The sequence below is a fragment of the Amblyomma americanum genome, chromosome 4, assembly GCF_052857255.1.
Source record: "Amblyomma americanum isolate KBUSLIRL-KWMA chromosome 4, ASM5285725v1, whole genome shotgun sequence".
In the NCBI taxonomy this organism is placed as follows: Eukaryota; Metazoa; Arthropoda; class Arachnida; order Ixodida; family Ixodidae; genus Amblyomma; species Amblyomma americanum.
In genome coordinates, this window is record NC_135500.1 from 71,180,074 (window position 1) to 71,197,435 (window position 17,362).

The 17,362-nt window shown below is 48.1% G+C and overlaps 1 protein-coding gene across 1 annotated transcript in view; it reads left to right on the plus strand.

Annotated features, from left to right (window-relative positions):
• Positions 1-17,362, plus strand: part of LOC144129564 (uncharacterized) — a 920,144-nt gene that overhangs the window by 141,192 nt on the left and 761,590 nt on the right. The window contains exons 4-5 of the mRNA XM_077663706.1: positions 3,102-3,125; positions 3,326-3,349. Coding sequence (XP_077519832.1) covers positions 3,102-3,125; positions 3,326-3,349 — 48 coding nt within the window. The remainder of the gene's footprint in view (positions 1-3,101; positions 3,126-3,325; positions 3,350-17,362) is intronic.

Sequence of the window (17,362 nt, forward strand, 5' to 3'; positions counted from 1 at the left end):
AACACTGACTAAGCTGTTCTTGAAGTTTTCGCTTGTCTGCCCTCTCTACCTCTATTTCTCGGGCATCCATACGTAGCGCCTAGCTGGTGTTCGCTTCGTCAGCCCTGTCCAGGCGTGCACTTAATACGCAGAATTTGCACATTAAATCCGCGCCTTCGGCCTCCTCTACAGATTCGAACTGCATTTTCTTCCAATTCACCGACGCTCACAGTCCTTGCATTTAACCTTCAGTTGCTTGACCATCTTAGCAGCACTCTATCATTACTGCCACAAAATACTAGAAAAGATAAAAACCACTTGCAACCATGTGCTCAAATAAAATTCTGCCGACCGCAAAAGCCAATCACCTAAAAAGGAATACTAACTACCTGTTAAAACCAGTTAACTCACAACTGAACTCTGCAAATCTATAGCTGCCGGCCGGAAAAGGCCCGGTCGCTGCGTCAATGACCTGCTCTTTCGTGAGCCTTTCACCTAACTAGCCTAGATCTAAAACTAGGCTAATACTAAACTCTCAAAATATTGAATAAAAGAACTCATCTATTTGTCGTAGTCACGGCGCTCTCGCAGTCATCCGTTCGTCAGGTCCCGGTCAGCACGCGTAATCCGAAGAGCACCGAAACAAGCGCCCGCACCGCACGGCTGTCAACTGTCAACTTCAGCGTGCCTTCAGCGTGGCTGCGCGCCACCCTGTGCCTGCGCCGCCTGGCTGTCACATGGTTGGTCACATGGTGCGGAGCAGCTGCCGGCGTCGCGGCGCCGCGGCTGATCACGTGGTTGGTCACGTGACCAAGTTTCACTCGGCCAGCTGTAGCTATCGCGTCACTTCAGCTTTACCCAGAGCTAAACCATCGCCGAATTTTTTATCTTCTTTTAAGAGGAAAGCCTTGAATGACTCATTGTTGTCCGTCCGTCCGCGAAATCTGTCACACTACGGCGTCATCAATGGCATAATTGCTATAACCAATTTACTGTTAGCGGTTACTATGTAATGGGCGATTAGTAATTAGCCAGTCATTAATTAGTGATTATAAAATATTTAATAACCAAAAAGCTAAAACGTAAAAATATAGAGTACAAAAATAAACAAATAAATTCTTTAAACAAAAAACAAAGTAATAAACAATCAAGAATTAACCAAAAATAAAAGTAAAGAACGAGAGAAAAAATTTCGATGCCTACAAAAGCCGTAGAAAAAACCCACGCTCTAGAAAGTTCCATGATTTCGCATTCCTGCACGTAAGCAGGCTTAAGTGCCGTCATATTTTTACACACTACTGTATAATTTTTCTGCAGACTACTGTTTTCTTGAATTACTTTTTACTTAGTCCGAGAGTGTGCTCCTAATTTCCTTGATGCGACGGACGTGCTCTGCACGATGTCTGAGCTTCTGTCGTTTGTTCGCGAACGCAAAACGGTCTTCGACGCTTGGCACAAATGCGGCTGAACAGTTATCTGAGCGCTAGTACTGGAAAAGGCATTTTGATACTCGTCTTTATTCGCTGGAATTTTGTTTGCCAACTAGAGAAGACTGCTCATGAGTTGGACTTATGACCTAACAACAGAGAGTACTTGACAGTTTTAATGCATAACCAGCATGCCTTAGAGGAAATCGACCCATGAGACACTGATGGCGGTAGCCAAATATACCCCACCACATCCTGTCATGCTGCGCGTCATTGTGATTGTAAGCGCACCTCACCAAAAACTGATGGGTCATGGCCTTTGTCTTGTCACGACACCCAACCAAAAAGCAATAATTTAAAACAAGTATTCGATGTAGGATAGCGCAATCTGATATTCATGCCAGGGCAAAGTTTGCGCGGCATCGGAGGTAATTACAGTTTTCATGTATAAATATATACGGCTAAATATTATGCCACAGATCATACATAGGCTACTTCTTTCCTCGTTGTAAATTGTTGAGTCCTTTTGTAAACAGTTTTTTTTCTCTAACAGATATAAAGCATAAACGAAGAGAACAGGTTGTGTGTGACAGGAACCGCATTTGCAGAAGCCGTGGTGTCAATATGTTAATATATTCCGTGTTTCCTAATTTTCCAGCAAATGCATGTTTAAGAGATTGGTCCGTAACTAAGTGGTGATGATCGGCTTCCTTATTTGCAGACTAGTATAACGTTCCCGTTCTCTGGATGTGAGGCTAAAGAAAGCGACGGTTGAAAAATGACATGATATCGCATTACACTTGACCTTAGTATTTTTTTGGAATTTCGTGTATAATGCCAATAATAGCTGCGAATGGTGAATTTGCTAATGAATCTATAATATCTGGTTCTACAGTCGCCTCAAAACTTTTGTTTTTCATCGGGTATTTGTTAAAGCTGGGGTCTTCAGGCAGGGTATCAAGTTGTTCATGAGTGCGTATAGAGCAAAACTGCTCAATGAGGATATTTGAAATGTCTGTCTAGAGATGCAGAAGTCCATAATTTTCAGTTATTGCAATTGGGATAGATATAAGGTGAAATAGTTTTCCAGAAACGCTTTGAATTATTATGCTCCATGTTTAGTAAGGTGCCAGAAGAGAAGGTATACCCTTAGCTTGGGCAACTTTCGCATCATAGTGAACAAAGGCAGTGTAATATTTTTTAGAGCGTGGCCCTTATAAATATGTTTAGCTGCACAAAATATTGTGCCACAAAAGTAAAATGTATGGGCCAATTATTGTAGCATATGCATTTCAACTGCACCTCTATGCTGGTGTTTATGAAGATAATTCGTAGACAAAGCAGTCCGCCTGACTTCGCATTCTGCTACATCTTTTCACTCCTAAGTAAGGTTGAATTTCTGGTTAATGTTTACGATAATATGGCTAGAAAGCAATTTTTTCATTTTTTTTCGTTGTACGCGATCATGGGCTATAAGAGTTTTCTATTCATTTCGTTGCATTCGGTTAAGAAAAAGGTACCCCACCAGGGAGCATGGCAACTCGCCCTAGACATTCACACAGTCCCACTCCTTAATCCTTGCCGGACCTTACGGTTTTCTGTTTTATATAACGCTTTGGCTTTTTTTCATTCCTCACTTTGAGGTTCTGACTCATTTGTTATAATTTGTCACTAAGATTAGAATTTGTTTTTCAGGGGGCCATGAAAAGCAGTCTGCAGGTACGCACTTATTCGTAATTTTTTCAACTGATAATAACTAACGTTATTCGGCATTACTATATATTAATTTTGGACATGGTGGCATTATGGTTCTGTCAAACATCTTATTTTGAAACTAAATAGCTGCCCAGTATCTAATATTTGCATTCCTAACATTTTGTATTTAAGGAACTTTTTTTACCTATTCCCGTTTGTTCCAGGTTACTCCTTTGAGCCAATCACAGGTAAGCTTTAATTCTCTCCAATCAAAGCAGGGTAAAACTAGAATACTATAATAACGCAGCGTGTTGCCTAGAAAGCGAGAACTATTTTTTTTTTCAGTCGTTGATCTGTACTTTGCGCGCTATGATTGCGCAGAGGGCTGCTTAGGGGCCGAAAAATAAAAATGACTTGTCATGAGATAATGCGTTAATGTGATGCACTTCATATTGCAACGGTCGGGACGACAATCTGATACTGTTTTTTTATATTATAGGGGAGCGCTTAACTTCAGAACGGACAAAACGGACGAAACAACACGAGACACCAAGCGCAGTGCACCGTGCGCGCACTGCGCTCGGTAGACAGTTTTAGCTGTGCGTACGCAAAGAGTTAGCGTACGCGAGGAGTTTGCGGGGACGGTAGTGCGCATGCGCAGAACGCAAGCGCAAGCCTTGCGTCTTGCGTACGGTAGCCTTGCGTACGCTAGCCAGCGGAGTTTGCGTTGCGGCGCTTGCGTGGCTTGCGTACGCTAACTTTGACAAGATGGCGGCGCCCTGCTCGCCCGCTTCTGAATAAATACATGTCGCCGCTGGATTCTCCGACGCAATAGCTCGCTAAAATGGTAGCGGTTCGCTTTTATTTCGCCTAATCTTGCCCACACGTAGCGGTATAAGCGATAACTAGCCCCTGTTTTTCAGATAATTTGGCGATCTTCAAGCTCCTAGGCCTTACTATATTCAGTGTGTTTTCCTCGTAGCAACGACACCTGGCGAAGCAGTTTTCTAACTTTTAGCCAGATGTTGCATTTTCTTCGGTTTGCATAGTTTTTCTTCTTGGAACAAAAAAGGCGCCCAATGCACTCACAGTAGTTATCAGTAATCACGGATGAAATTTTCTTCAACCGAGCGTTGATGTGGTTTGACTTCTTGTCACTAGATGGCGCCACGTGCGCCTGAGGGACGCTACGGCACGGTCAGCTAAAACTATACTTCGGAGCGGACAGCGTAACGCACGCAGCGCCGTAGCTCTTTGCGTACGCAAGCACTTGCGTACGCACAGCTAAAACTGTCTGGTGTCTCGTGTTGCGCGCCCTGCGCTTGGTGTCTCGTGTTGTTTCGTCCGTTTTGTCCGTTCTGAAGTTAAGCGCTCCCCTATAATAATGAACGACCAACTAGTCCTTAAAGCACTGCTGATAGTACCATGTGCCTCCTAAACAACAATACGTTCCCGGAACTCACGCGCTAGGCCCAGAAGAGGCTGGCTGCTGGCACAGGGAATCCAAATGGACCCCGTCTTCCCTGAGCGCTCGACTCGTAACAGCTTGGTGAAAGTGCTGGGTATCACATGCCAAAACCAACGATGGGAGTTTAGACAGAACCTCGCCAGAGTCGCTATTTTGCCAGCCTACCACCTTCCTTACCTGAGGTGTGCATTCACGGAGACGCCACTCCAGGTTGGCATCGAGCAGATTCTGGCCCTTGAGACCACGCTTTCGCTGTCGCAGCCGTTGAGGACGCTGACAAGTGGCTCACCACTATCAATGCGTCAGCCGACATAATAAGCAGGACAGGAATGCCCAGCAGAGAAAAGAGGTGGGTGGCCTCGCTCAAGACAATGCTTATTGTCTGGAATCAGAACCATTAAGATGCCTTCACGTCCTGGGCGCTCTTTCTGGAGTAAGTGACCAAGTTCTTCTGTGACTTCGCCGCGAAGAAGCGAGCAGAACGAACACTGGCTAACATGGCTCAGCTGCTTGGAATGCCCATTATATACAAGCGATCCTTATGCCATGCAAGGTGGTCTGCCCTTGTTTGCATGATGAGGAGACAATTGGCCACCTGCTCAAAAGCTTCGACGAAGACATCTACACCTGCCTGATCAGCAATAGGCATGGCTCCTGGCTCAAATATCATCGACCACTGCCCCACATTTGAGAAATTGAAGGTGTGGCAAATAACACCGAACCTTCTTCACTTGGCCAATGCGTCTACGATGGCAACAACTAACACCGCTGCTTCCAGCGATATTGCAGTCACTATTGGCCAGTTTTTCTGTTAGGTCGCTACCAGGAACTTACTAGTCTTCTCACGCAGCTCTCATCAGCATAAGCGCTGGATGAGGCAAAGCCTCATTCTGAACGCAGCAGACTTGGCTGGTTACCGCCTCCTCAGCGATCCCCCAAACGCCGTGTCCCATTCTGGCACTAGGAACAATGTGTGCGAAACAGCGAGCAACCGCCAGCCATTCACGAAGGTGAATCACAAAGAGATGCCTTTACTTTGGGTCCAGAAAATAATGACGACTTCAGGGCGAAGACATTCTTTCGTCTGTCTGTGGTTTGCTACCGGTGTAGGCATCTTGGCCACATTTAGCGGTTTCGCCATCAAGTCAGATCATCTCACTGCAGATCCATGATGTTCATTGAGTGGCCAACTTACTGGACTGTTCCTCTCCGGCGGTCTGCCCACTGCGCTGCTGGAGCAGACATTTGCAATTCGAGCCTATGGACTCCTTTTCCGGCACCGGGTCGTAGCCTGACTCGTGTTGCGACCCACAGCTCCCGTTTGTCTCTGTCAACTCGACGGTACTGCTCCTTCTGTCATCCAGAAAAATGTGTGGTCTATGCAGGTGAGGTCGCGCGGCGTCCTGTATGTGCCGATCCAAATCCGCCGGCTTTAATGCTACAGAACATAGTTGTGTCCGTCAATGGTGTGCGTATTTCCACTCTTGTCTATACGAGTGCACTGTCGTGTCTAAGATTAAACCTCTTTCTGGGAAGCAAACATGTGTTTCAATGTCAACAAGCGTCAACGTTTCGTGGAGTGACCGGCGAGTTGCTGCCTCTTCTTGTAGTCTGTTGTGTGAAAGTCATGTTGGCTGCAGCTGTTTTCTTAGTGGAATTCATCGTTCTTTCTTGCACTACACATGTCATCAGTTCGGTGATCCGCATTTCTATAATGCCGGCGACTACATTTTTTTATGCTAAATTTATTGCCCAGGGCATCAGTGATGGGCTATATTTGACTGTCGAAGTGCAGCGGTTCATTTTGAGCGAGGTGTTGTGCTCGGTCGGCTGGAAAGTCCGTGAAACAAAGAAAATGTTTTCTGTGTCCCGTTCGAGGCAGAGTCAAAGTATCGAAGTCCGTTGTGTACGGCGTCATTAACCTGCTACAATGGTACTTTTGAGGCAGTTGCAAACCGGTCTATTCTGTCTTCGTGAAGAAGAATGTTTATTTCCCCACACTGTCTGATATCTGTTGTGCACGGTACCGTGTGTGTGTGGACAAATATTTCTTCCACGGAGGCCGCCGTTTTGCCAACAGGCTTGAAGATTGACTTCTGCGGACACGATGGCAATGGAGGGGAAGCTCCGGCCTATCTCGCCCAGCCTGAGTCCGCTAAACGTAAAATAACTAGCGAGGTCAAATCCGGCCTCCACTCCCCGAAATGCCGGGCACTGGTAGATCTGCTCCAATACTCTGTAGCTAACTTCGCTCAGCTGACTGCGCATCCCTCTATCTCTACAGCTCGCACTCGTCACACCATCTACATCGGTTCTTCCTGACCGATCGACCAAAATTTTTAGCTTGTGCATTCATAAGAGCACAATGCGATTAAAGAACAATTTATGAATAAGATCCACAAGCATGTAAATCAGGACTCATATATCCCTCGGGCGGCTCCAGTAATTCTGTTGCGCAACAAGGATTGAACATGACAGTTTTATGTTGATTATCGCTGTTAGAATTTCATTGACAAAAAAAAACGCACCTGCTACTTGATGTATATGATGGCATAGACTGCATTTCTGCCGCCTCGCACTTTTCTTTCTTTACCTCAGATCCCGCCAAATGCAGATTCCTGCGCACTCAGAGGATAAAGCAAAATCGCCCCTTTTCAAGCCTAACGGTCTTTTTAATTGAATATTGCGCCCTTTAGGCTTTACAAGAGAGAGAGAGACTAATGAAGAAACAGAGAATTTAGCCGGCGTTTCAATATCGCTGGCATGCTACTCTGCGTAGGGAGGGGAATTTGGGAGATAAAGACTGAAGGAGAGCAGCGTGGAAGAGGTGGAAAAAAAACGAAGATAAAATGCAGCCATGAAATGGGTACTAAGGATGCAGTGGCGAGTATTGATGTAACCTATGGAATGATGGAGTGCATAGTCCGACGAATGGGCTGACGAAGTTCACTGCAAGAAGAATGCATGAAGGTAACCTGCTAGTGAATTTAGAGCTTATCGAGATGTCCAATGTCTTTAAATATGTAAAAAGAAAGTTCATTGCAAGTCTCTGTTGCCTGAAGCAGGCTAAGGGACCTAAAACGTTGTCCATTGTTAGGGGCACTGGGCAGAGCTTCTGCATGCAATGTTCATAGTACGCACGCTCGTTAGCATACGCAGGGCACTCAAGCAGGATATGTTCCACAGTTTCTATCGAAGCACAGTTGTCACAATGCGGACTGTTCATTTGTCCAAAACGGTATCGCAGGCCATTTGTATATGCAGCATTCAGACGAAGTCGGTGATAGTGTTTCGAGTTGTCGAGGAATTCTGGGTGAGAGTATTGATCTAAGATGTGGGTCGATTGAGTGAAGAAATTGGTACTGATGTGTCGGCAAACTCCAAAGCCGATACGTTTCTTCGTACGAAAAACTTTTAGCCATTTGGGACGCATAAGATTTCGTGAGAAAACTTCGAATGTATCTCTGATGTTGATGGCCCTTACGGACCGCTTCATCTGCTTTTTCATTAGCCATAATGCCACAGTGAGCAGGTACCCACTGAAATGTTATGCAGTGGCCTGCGGCAATAGCTAAATGATGGATATACCCAATGTCCAGGGAAACTGGCTGGTGATTCGTTTTTTTCAGCAGGTTGGCCAGGATCTGCAGAGATGCTTTTGAATCGGTGAAGATAACCCAACGGCCGGTGGTTCGGCGCAGGATGTAAGAAACAGCTTCCTTAATGCCGTGAAGCTCAGCTGTTGTAGAGGAGGTCCTCCGCTGCAGCCGGTAAGAAAGGGCATGGCCTGTTGAGGGCACATAAAGGCCACAAGAAGAAGTTTCTTTAGTTGTTGAACCATCGGTGAAGATATGGGTGTGCTGCGTATAATATTCGATTAAGTAGGCGAGAGTAGCTTGCAGAAGTGCTGCCTGTGGCATGCGGCTCTTTGCATTCACACCTGGAACAGACTTCTTCACCTTTAGAGGAGAGAGTGTCCATGGAGGAAAGGCCAGAGGTAGTAGTTTTTGAGGCTGATTAATAGTAGGAAGGGGCAGGAGCTGCACTGCCTGGCCAAAGCTAGAGTTGCTGTGAGTTAGGTGGACACGGTGTAGGAAGTGCTTCTTCCCTTGCAGGACATGGCAGAGATGGGTACGCATAGTTTCCTGGGCGGCATTTACCTATAGTGGGAGACATCCTGCCTCCGCTACTGTTCCTGATGCAGAGGAACCCTTTGGGAGGCCAAGACATATTCGCAGGCAGTTGTTCCGTGCGGCATTGAGAGTCTTATTGCTTGATGTAGATAATCTTTGAAGCACTGGTAGACAGTAGCGCAAGATTCCTTCAACCGAGGCTTTTTCAAGCAGAAGCATTGATCGGCAGTTGCTACCCCACCTTGTTCCCGCCATGAACCTGAACACTTGCGATGCTGCAGTAATCCTCGCACGGAGTTTTTTGATCTGAGGTGACCATGACAGATTATAGTCGATTACAACACCCAGGAATCGCTGAGATCGTACATATGGCAGCGATCGTCCGCCTAGGAGCAGCGGATATCGGGTCATCGTTTTTCTTGTAAACGCCATTGCAACACTCTTTTCTGGCGAGAGACCAAGACCTCTGGAAGCCAGGTACATCGAAATGTCCATTAGTGCTCTCTGAAGACGTTGTTGGGTAATATAGCGCGAACGTGACGCGGTCCAGATGCAGATATCATCAGCATAAATTGTTATGCGGACCCCTCGCGGAAGGTGTCTTCTTATGCGAATAAGGACAATATTGAACAGGAGAGGGCTGTGCACCGCTCTCTGTGGTACGCCCCTCTCCACTGCGTGAAAGCGTGTTGGACCGTTTGGAGTGGTAATAAAAATTTGTCGTTCTTTTAAATAATGCCCAATCCACTTGTATAGCCTTCCTCCAAGGACTGCCAAAGGCTGCGAGAATTGCATGGTGAAAGACGGAGTCAAAAGCGGACTTGATGTCTAGGAAAACGGCTGTTGGGATGTACCCAGCATGAAGGTACTCCTCAATTGATGAGACGAGGGCGATGATATTGTCAGTCACAGACCTGTTTTGACGGAACCCGTTCATTTCTTGGGGGAACTCATTTCGGCTTTCTAGGAACAAAGTTATGCGCTTGCAGATCATGCGCTCCATGAGATTACCTACACAGCTCAGTAGGGCAATGGGCCGGAATGATGCGTAGCTTGTTGGCTGCTTAGAGGGTTTCAAAACGGGCACGATTTTCGCCAGCTTCCAATCCGTGGGGACCTCACCAGCCATCCAGGAAGAATTGTAATACTCCAGGAGTCGAAGACGGGAGGTGTGGGGTAGCTTTGCAATGGCTTCATAGGTCACCTCATCATGACCCGGAGACGTGTGCCTGTTTGTCTCCGCGATAGCTGTGGATAGTTCTTCCATTGTGAAAGGCAGGTCTAACGCTGGCACTGCCGCCTTTGGGATGCCTGTTTGACCATCTGCGGATAGTGTCGAATGCCCTGACTCTGCCTACAGCAGCTTGCAGTATTCTTCTGAGACTTCTTTTATAGATTTTTGTTCGTGAAGGGAGAGTGCAGCGAAGGGGTGGAGTTGTTGAAGTGGCGTGCGCATACCTCTAACTATCTGCCAAATATTGGTTACTGGTTTGCGCACATCCAGCGTAGAACAAAAGTCACGCCACTTTTGCCCACTGAGTTTATCCATGTAGCGTCGAATGTGACGTTGTGCCCGTCGGCATGCACGTAGGTCATTGAGGCTTTTTGTGCGCAGAGCTTTCTTTTCAGCTCGCCTGCGTATAGCGCAAAGCCTTTGAATATGTGATGTGAATATGATTTGAAGTTAGGTTATCATATTCAGCTGTAATTTGTGTACTCGCCCTCAGGCAATACGCAATTGTCGATGCTAATTCCTCATTGCGAGTTGCCGCAGTAACTCCTCTGCTTACAGCGTCCTTGTATGTGTCCCAGTCTGTAGATTTTATAAGGAATTTCTTTGGGTTCCTCTGCGCATGGAAAGCCGATATGAGGATTGGGTAATGGTCGCTTCCACGTGTCTCCAAATCAGTGCACCAGCCAAAGTTGTGGGCGAATGAACTTGTGACAAATGTCACGTCGATGCTGCTGGTAGTCGTCGGGCCTCGGAGGTAGGTGATGCTGCCGTCATTTAATGGCTGAACTGAATGCTTGGAGAGAAGTTTTGCGAGGTTGGCACCTCGGGCACATGTATGTCAGCTGCCCCAAATTTCATTATGAGCATTGAAGTCTCCGCAAATAATATGCGGAGAGGGCGTCCTTGCTATCAAGTCTTCAAGTCTTAAAGCATCAAATGGCGTGCCTGGCTCAAGATATACTCCAATCAGAGTGTACTGTTGTCCGGCAATAACTGTAACAGCGCATACGTATTCATTGGCGCTGTGAGGCGGGACATCAACCGGTGAGGCCGGGATATCCTTGCGAAAGCCTATCAGCAATCTGCTGACGTTATCTGGTCGTTGTGAATGATGTAAATAGTATCCATTAAGTCGGAAAGTTTCCTCGACGCGTGATTCACAGATGACTATGAAGGGGAAGCGGTACGCTCGCACGAGCTGTCGGAAATCTGAGAGTTTAGAGCGTAGCCCGCGAGCGTTCCACTGGAAAATGGTGCATGTACGAAATATGTTGTGGATTGGCAGCTGCGGTGATGTTCTCGCTGTGGAAACCATGATTACTGAAGTGTGGTATTACGCCCCTGCGGAGCGTAGGAGACCGACACCAACGGCTCCATTGCAAGGACAGCTTCTACTTCAGGGAGTCTTCCTGACGAGGGGTTTGCACGGATAAGAGCCTTGATGGCTGCAAACAGCATCGCAATCATTTGGCATGTGACATCTTGTTCAGAGCTTCCGGTTTGCTGCCTGCCGCTGATCTTCTTGTCATGTTGTGGCACTCTAGGGTCAGAGCAAGCGACGCTGTTTGTCGGGTCTTGTGTAGTGCGTTGCAGTAGCTTTTATGAAGGAGAAGAACCAACGGACTTCCCACGCTTCTTTTTTACCGCATCTGCGTAGTTCTTGTCAGCTGCTCTGCCACGCTGTGTTGACTGAGTCTCGGAAACAGCTGCCGTAGTCGGGAAAACCACGTCGGGGTTAGGTGGTGGTTCATGGCGCTTAGGGGGTTTCCCTTGTGTTTGCTCTGCCGTGCGAGCAACTGTGGCTGCTTTTTTTTTATAACACCCTCCATTGGAAGCAGGGTGTGGGCCACCGCAGTTAGCGCATTTAGGTTGCGCTCTCGAAGTGCATTCTTTGTGCGAGTGGGAGCCAGCACACACTTTGCAGCGCACGAGGCCGTTACAGTGTCTTGATATGTGGCCATGCCTCTGACATTTATAACACGGAGTTGCTGCTCCGACGTATTCAGTTACAGGGTAACTACAGAACCCCAGCGTTACTCGTTTTGGTAGCGGCGCATTTTTTACGAATTCCAATATAACTGTGCGACGGCGTACCGCTTTTATCTTTCCACCATCGTCAGGAGTGTAGGCCATTAGCCTCCTTGCTGAGAGGACACCTTGGTCGCGTAGATATTCCTGCAGATCTTCGTCTGTGTAGGTGACAGGTACATCTTGTATTTGTCATAGCTTGCCATGTAAGAGTATGGGACTCTGGCCTCTACAGCCACTCCAGCCAGCTTAGTTACCGTGAGCAGACGGTTGGCGGCGGGCAGCGTCGATACTGTAACCATCAGGCACCCATCCTTGTGAATGCGATGGCTGAGGACTTTTTCTTGAGCCGATGCTACAACCGCCGAAGCCACAATGTTGGGGTTGGCTTTCCATAGGCTTCCTTCTTCCTCAGTGGGCCTGAAAACTACAGGAACACCGGTAGCTCTCTTTTTCTTGTACGATACAACTGTAAATGATGCTTGGTCCATGTCCTCTGGATGGTCGGTCAGAGGCTCGTTGCTGGCTTGGTATTCGCGCAGTCTCTTGTTTGGCGGGGCCTGGTCTGTAGCCGCAACTACAGGGGCCGCTGGACCCGCCGCTGGCGCTGCTGCCATCATTGCAGGATAGAGTTGAGCTGGCGGTGATGTTCCGTGTGGGCGTTGATACGGCGCACAGCGCCGAGGAGGTCGCTTGACGTGCTTTTGCCGGCGGCCAGGGACCCCCAGGTCGTCGCACGTCGAGGACACACGCCAAAAAGACTGGAAAACCTCTGAAGTGAGAAAATAAAGCCGAAAATTACGGACCGGTGTCAGACAGCCGGCCCACTAATCGCCGTCTTCTTCTTCCTTCCTAGGCTTTACAATACGGCTGCAACTTTCGAACGATTCATGGAGACTTTTTTCCGTGGCTAAAAATAGGACATTTGTATGTTCCTTCTCAATGACGCCGTCATACTTGCAAAGACCTGCGATGAATATGACGAACGCTAACTAGTTTTCTTGAAGTGCTTGCCTCACGCCGTTTTAGTCTTCAATTGGGAATGCCGCAGAAATGGCAGAACAAGTGCATGAAGAGGGAGTGCGGCCTGCCTGATCCCCAGGAATTTACGGCTGTGTCATTTAAGCCACCATAGAACGTCAAAGAACATCGAAGTTTCCGGGTGTTATGGCTTTATTAGAGCCGTTTTATACTCCGCTTCGTCGATTTGACACATTGCGTCATACAGAATGTCTCCTGTGGTAATGTCGGATCAGCTCGAACTCTTCGCCGTGCGCAAGGACGGTTTTATGGGCCGAAAATGCACTCCACAACTGAAGGGTACGCAGCCAGTTGCCCGCAATTTGAACGCTACAAACGCCCTGCTGCCGCTTTAGATGGTGTGGTGCAGCCTGCGACGTTTGCCTACGCTCCGCTCGAGCAAGTCAGAAATATGATGGGTCCGTTTCCGATGACATCCGATGGCAATCGGTAGGTCATCGTCAGCGCCGATCATCTTACTCGCTACTGTGAAATGACAACCCTCCCATCGGCCACTGCGCAGTGTGTCGCTCATGTAACTATTTCTACTCCGCAATAACATATTACGTCATGAACCACTGCAAGTTATAAGCTACCGAGGCCGTCAGCTGAGCTGCGGATGTCGTGGAGGCACTCGCGCACCGGGACATAACTTTCCATCACTACGCCCCTTATGACAGACAAACGAATGGTATAACAGCGACCAATACCACAACTTTAACTTGTATGGTATCAATGTATGTGGCCCCGATCACGAACACTGGGACACCATGGTGCCTTTTGCAACCTATGCTTTCAGCACTGCGACGCATAAGACGACGGAGTACAGCCCTTTCTTCCTCATGTACGCCCGGCCATCGCGCTACACCCTGGACACCATCTAGACTTTTTCCGCCCGTCAGGTTTCCTGCATCGCAGAGACACTTTGTCTTGCTTCGCTAAAATGCGCTAACACGCGCTATAATGGGCGCCATCGGCACGTCAGCTATGTTGCGATCTATGTGGTCTGGGTTCGGCGACCGTTGAGGTGGCGCAGACTTGTCCAAAATCAGTTGGCGCACAAAGACGTTCCCTACGTCGTTACTGCATCCTGAGTCACGTCACCTACGAGATTGGATGTCTCACTGCAGCTGACCGCAGTTCCACAGAAACCGAACATACTCACGTGGCATTGATGATGCCCTTCCACTCTCGTGAGTCGCCTTTAATTTCCCCGTAGGCTGTGACCACGTACGGGAAAAGTGTAGCGGCCACGACGACGTTCAAGCACAATGGGTATCCGAAAAAAAAAATCGGTGTCCCTGATCTCGCGCACTAGGTTTTTAAGGCACACGGTGGTGGCAGAGGGGCTTAAATTGGTCCCGGTCTCCGTAAGGGCTTGACCCGTAACAATAATATTCTATCGTCGGGACATGTTAACCACAAAGAAACAGTTATTTTCGATGAAGCTCTATCTGTGCGTATAACACAGCTGAACGAGATCACTAAAAGCGTATTGCTATGCGAAAAAAAAGAAACGCATAAGAAAGCATCCCGTTATAATTTTAACGTGTTCAGAAATGCTCCAGTTTTTCTAAGGCCAGTTTTCTGCAGTTGTTACATTCAATAAAACGGGAAATTTTCGTTGGTACAGCACAGTTTGTTAAAATACAATAGATTGCACTCCCTTACGCTTCGCGCAAAAAAAAAAATCAGTATGTTCCTCACAATACAGCATTATTGATTTCGGATGTCACAGTCAGTTTTTTTGGACGTGTAATGTGTAGGACAGGGGCTTGGGTTGACGCCGGCATCAGCAAAAAACAGTGTCAGCCAGATCGAGCATAGGCACATGTGGCCATAGCAACGCTGCTGAAGCGCATACATCTTCATGTTTGTCAGTGTGTCTTCGCTCATAACGTAGAAGCATTGAGGCACGCCTGCCCCCGACAAGAGAGAGTGGCAGAGGCCGACACCGAGGTTGGAAAAGCGGCTAAGCCAACCCGGTCCATAGAGACCACGGTTCCCCGTGGTTTGGTCGCAAAATTGAGAACAATGCCCGTTTGCTGGCACCGCCCGCATCCGAGGACCCCCGGCCAAATAGGACTGTCTGCGACAAAAAAAATCTGTGGAGAAGGTCTTGTGGCGTTCTTACACATTAACGGTGAGAACTGCGATTGGCTCCACCGGGGCATCGTTAAAAGCTAAGAGCCGCGTTTTTTTGTGGCTGTCAAAAGGAGGTGGGGCGCGTTAGCGACAAGCGATTTGTCCAGTACATTGATAGCCGCTCCAGTGTCTAACAAGGCCCTCACATGCGGTCAAGCAGAGCAACGTCGACGAGCACGTAAGGCGCATCAGGTGTAATCGCAGGTGACGAAAGGAGGGGACGCAGAGAACGAAGAAGCGGGGAGACGGAATTTATTCGGCTGTACTCCAGTTTCCTACGTTTCCCGACATGCGAGGACCGGCACAGTCTCTCGCCTAGTGACCCCGCTGGCCGCAGCTGTAGCAGGTCACGCTGAGGTCGCTGCGAACATGTAGGGCAGAGACCGCAGTAGGGGCTTTGGATTGAAGAGCCTGCACCGGCACGCTGTATTCGGCAGACGGTAGTGACCCCCGCGTGGCCAGCAGTCATTGCCGCCTCGTTGACAAGTGCCATAGCGACGCGGATGGAACCAGGGCGCCCAAAACGAACCACGCGCTGCACCTGGGGATCACGTATGGCGTGCACAAACTCCTCGATCACCATCATTCTGACCAGCACTCTTAGGCGCGACCGACCGCGACTGCCGAGCCAGCTGCTCATCGCCTGCGGTGAGGTCATGGTACGTCTCCTCAGGTTTTTGACGGCGGGCCCCCAGGCGGTGGTACAGCACCCGGGGGCGACCTGATGCACTGTAGTGGGCGTCAAGGAGGCACGCCATAACAGTGTAGGAGCCGAGCTGGTCGGGCGGCACATTCTGAAGCAGCTATATCACCCGGCCTCTCAGTGGCAATGTCGTCGAGCTGGATGCGGTAAACATTCCACAAGACATTACCGCCAAACGCGTGTATATCCACAGCTCCCAATGAATACTGCGGCGAGGACGTACCCACACCGAGCACACCATTGGTGGCTGCGACAAGAAGCCCAACGATAGCAGTGTCGCAGGTATGCTGGCACTACGCGATGAACGTCGTGCCAGAGAGCTTCCATATTCACAGCCTGGGCAACCAGTAGAGCCTTCCGTGCATCCAGTCGCTAAGAGACTAGATCCAGAAGACGCTCAGAACCGGGCTCTAAATGCTGGGAAACACCGAGCCCCTCAGAGCCTCGAAGCCTAGCAGCGCCGGCCGCTGCGTTGTCGGCGCCATCGGCTGGTGGTGGACTCCTGTCGCCCTCTACGTCAGGTCTTTGGGGCACCATCCCTCTGCTGCTACCAAATATGTTGGGGTACGGAATGACACAGGAAGAAACGAACTCAGGGTTCTCCGGCAAACCGCTGACTCACTGTCCTTCTCTTTCACATTCTCGCATTCACGCCCTCGCACCGCGCTTCATTCTGGTACCTGTCCTGCGGCGCGGCCTCATCGTCCAGTTCTGTCGTTACAATATATTGCCATATTGATCATTTACCTTTACTGAATATGGAGGCCATTCTAAGCAATATTATCTATCGTATCCGTTAAAGGTCTGCTAGGTCCTTTTCCTTGCACAAGAGGCCTGCCATAGCTTTGCGAAGGGAAGGCTGGTCGCACCTTAGGTGCTCCGTCGGTGGCGGGGTATTGACGATCACGACGGCGGCAGTTAACGAGAAAATGAACTGAAGTTTAATTCATGAGGGTTACAAAATGTTCAATCATTTAAACAGAGTGGCAATAATATGAAAGAAGCCAACAGCGAAATCTTCCCTCATCGGCATAGCCCAGAACAAGGGATTGGCCTCCCGTGCTCGGTTTTAAGCCCTAAGGAGCCCGTCTCGCACTTAGAACCCTTAGCAAAAACTAATATGTCTGGAATTACGGCGGGATATTTATAATGTATTTTAAACATATTTTATATTAAGGAATGCACTAAAAATATGCTGGATGTAGGTTCCAGAAATTTATGCTCGGTATTCGAAATACATTCTTGAAATTAACCAAATATACGTCACTGAAAGCAATCTTCGAGAACGTTTCATATACATAAAATAATATGTATGCGGTTTTAGCATCTTGTCAATGTATCGAAAGTGTACTTTCGTAAATATTAAATTAATTCTTCTGAAGTATACGACAGTTAAAGCATGTTTTGAGCACGTTTTAAATACGTGAAAAAATTTATATGCGGTTTTAGCATCTTGTCAATGTATTAAATTTGTACTTTTGTAAATATCAAATCAGGTTTCAAATACGTCGAAAAATCTTTATGTGGCAT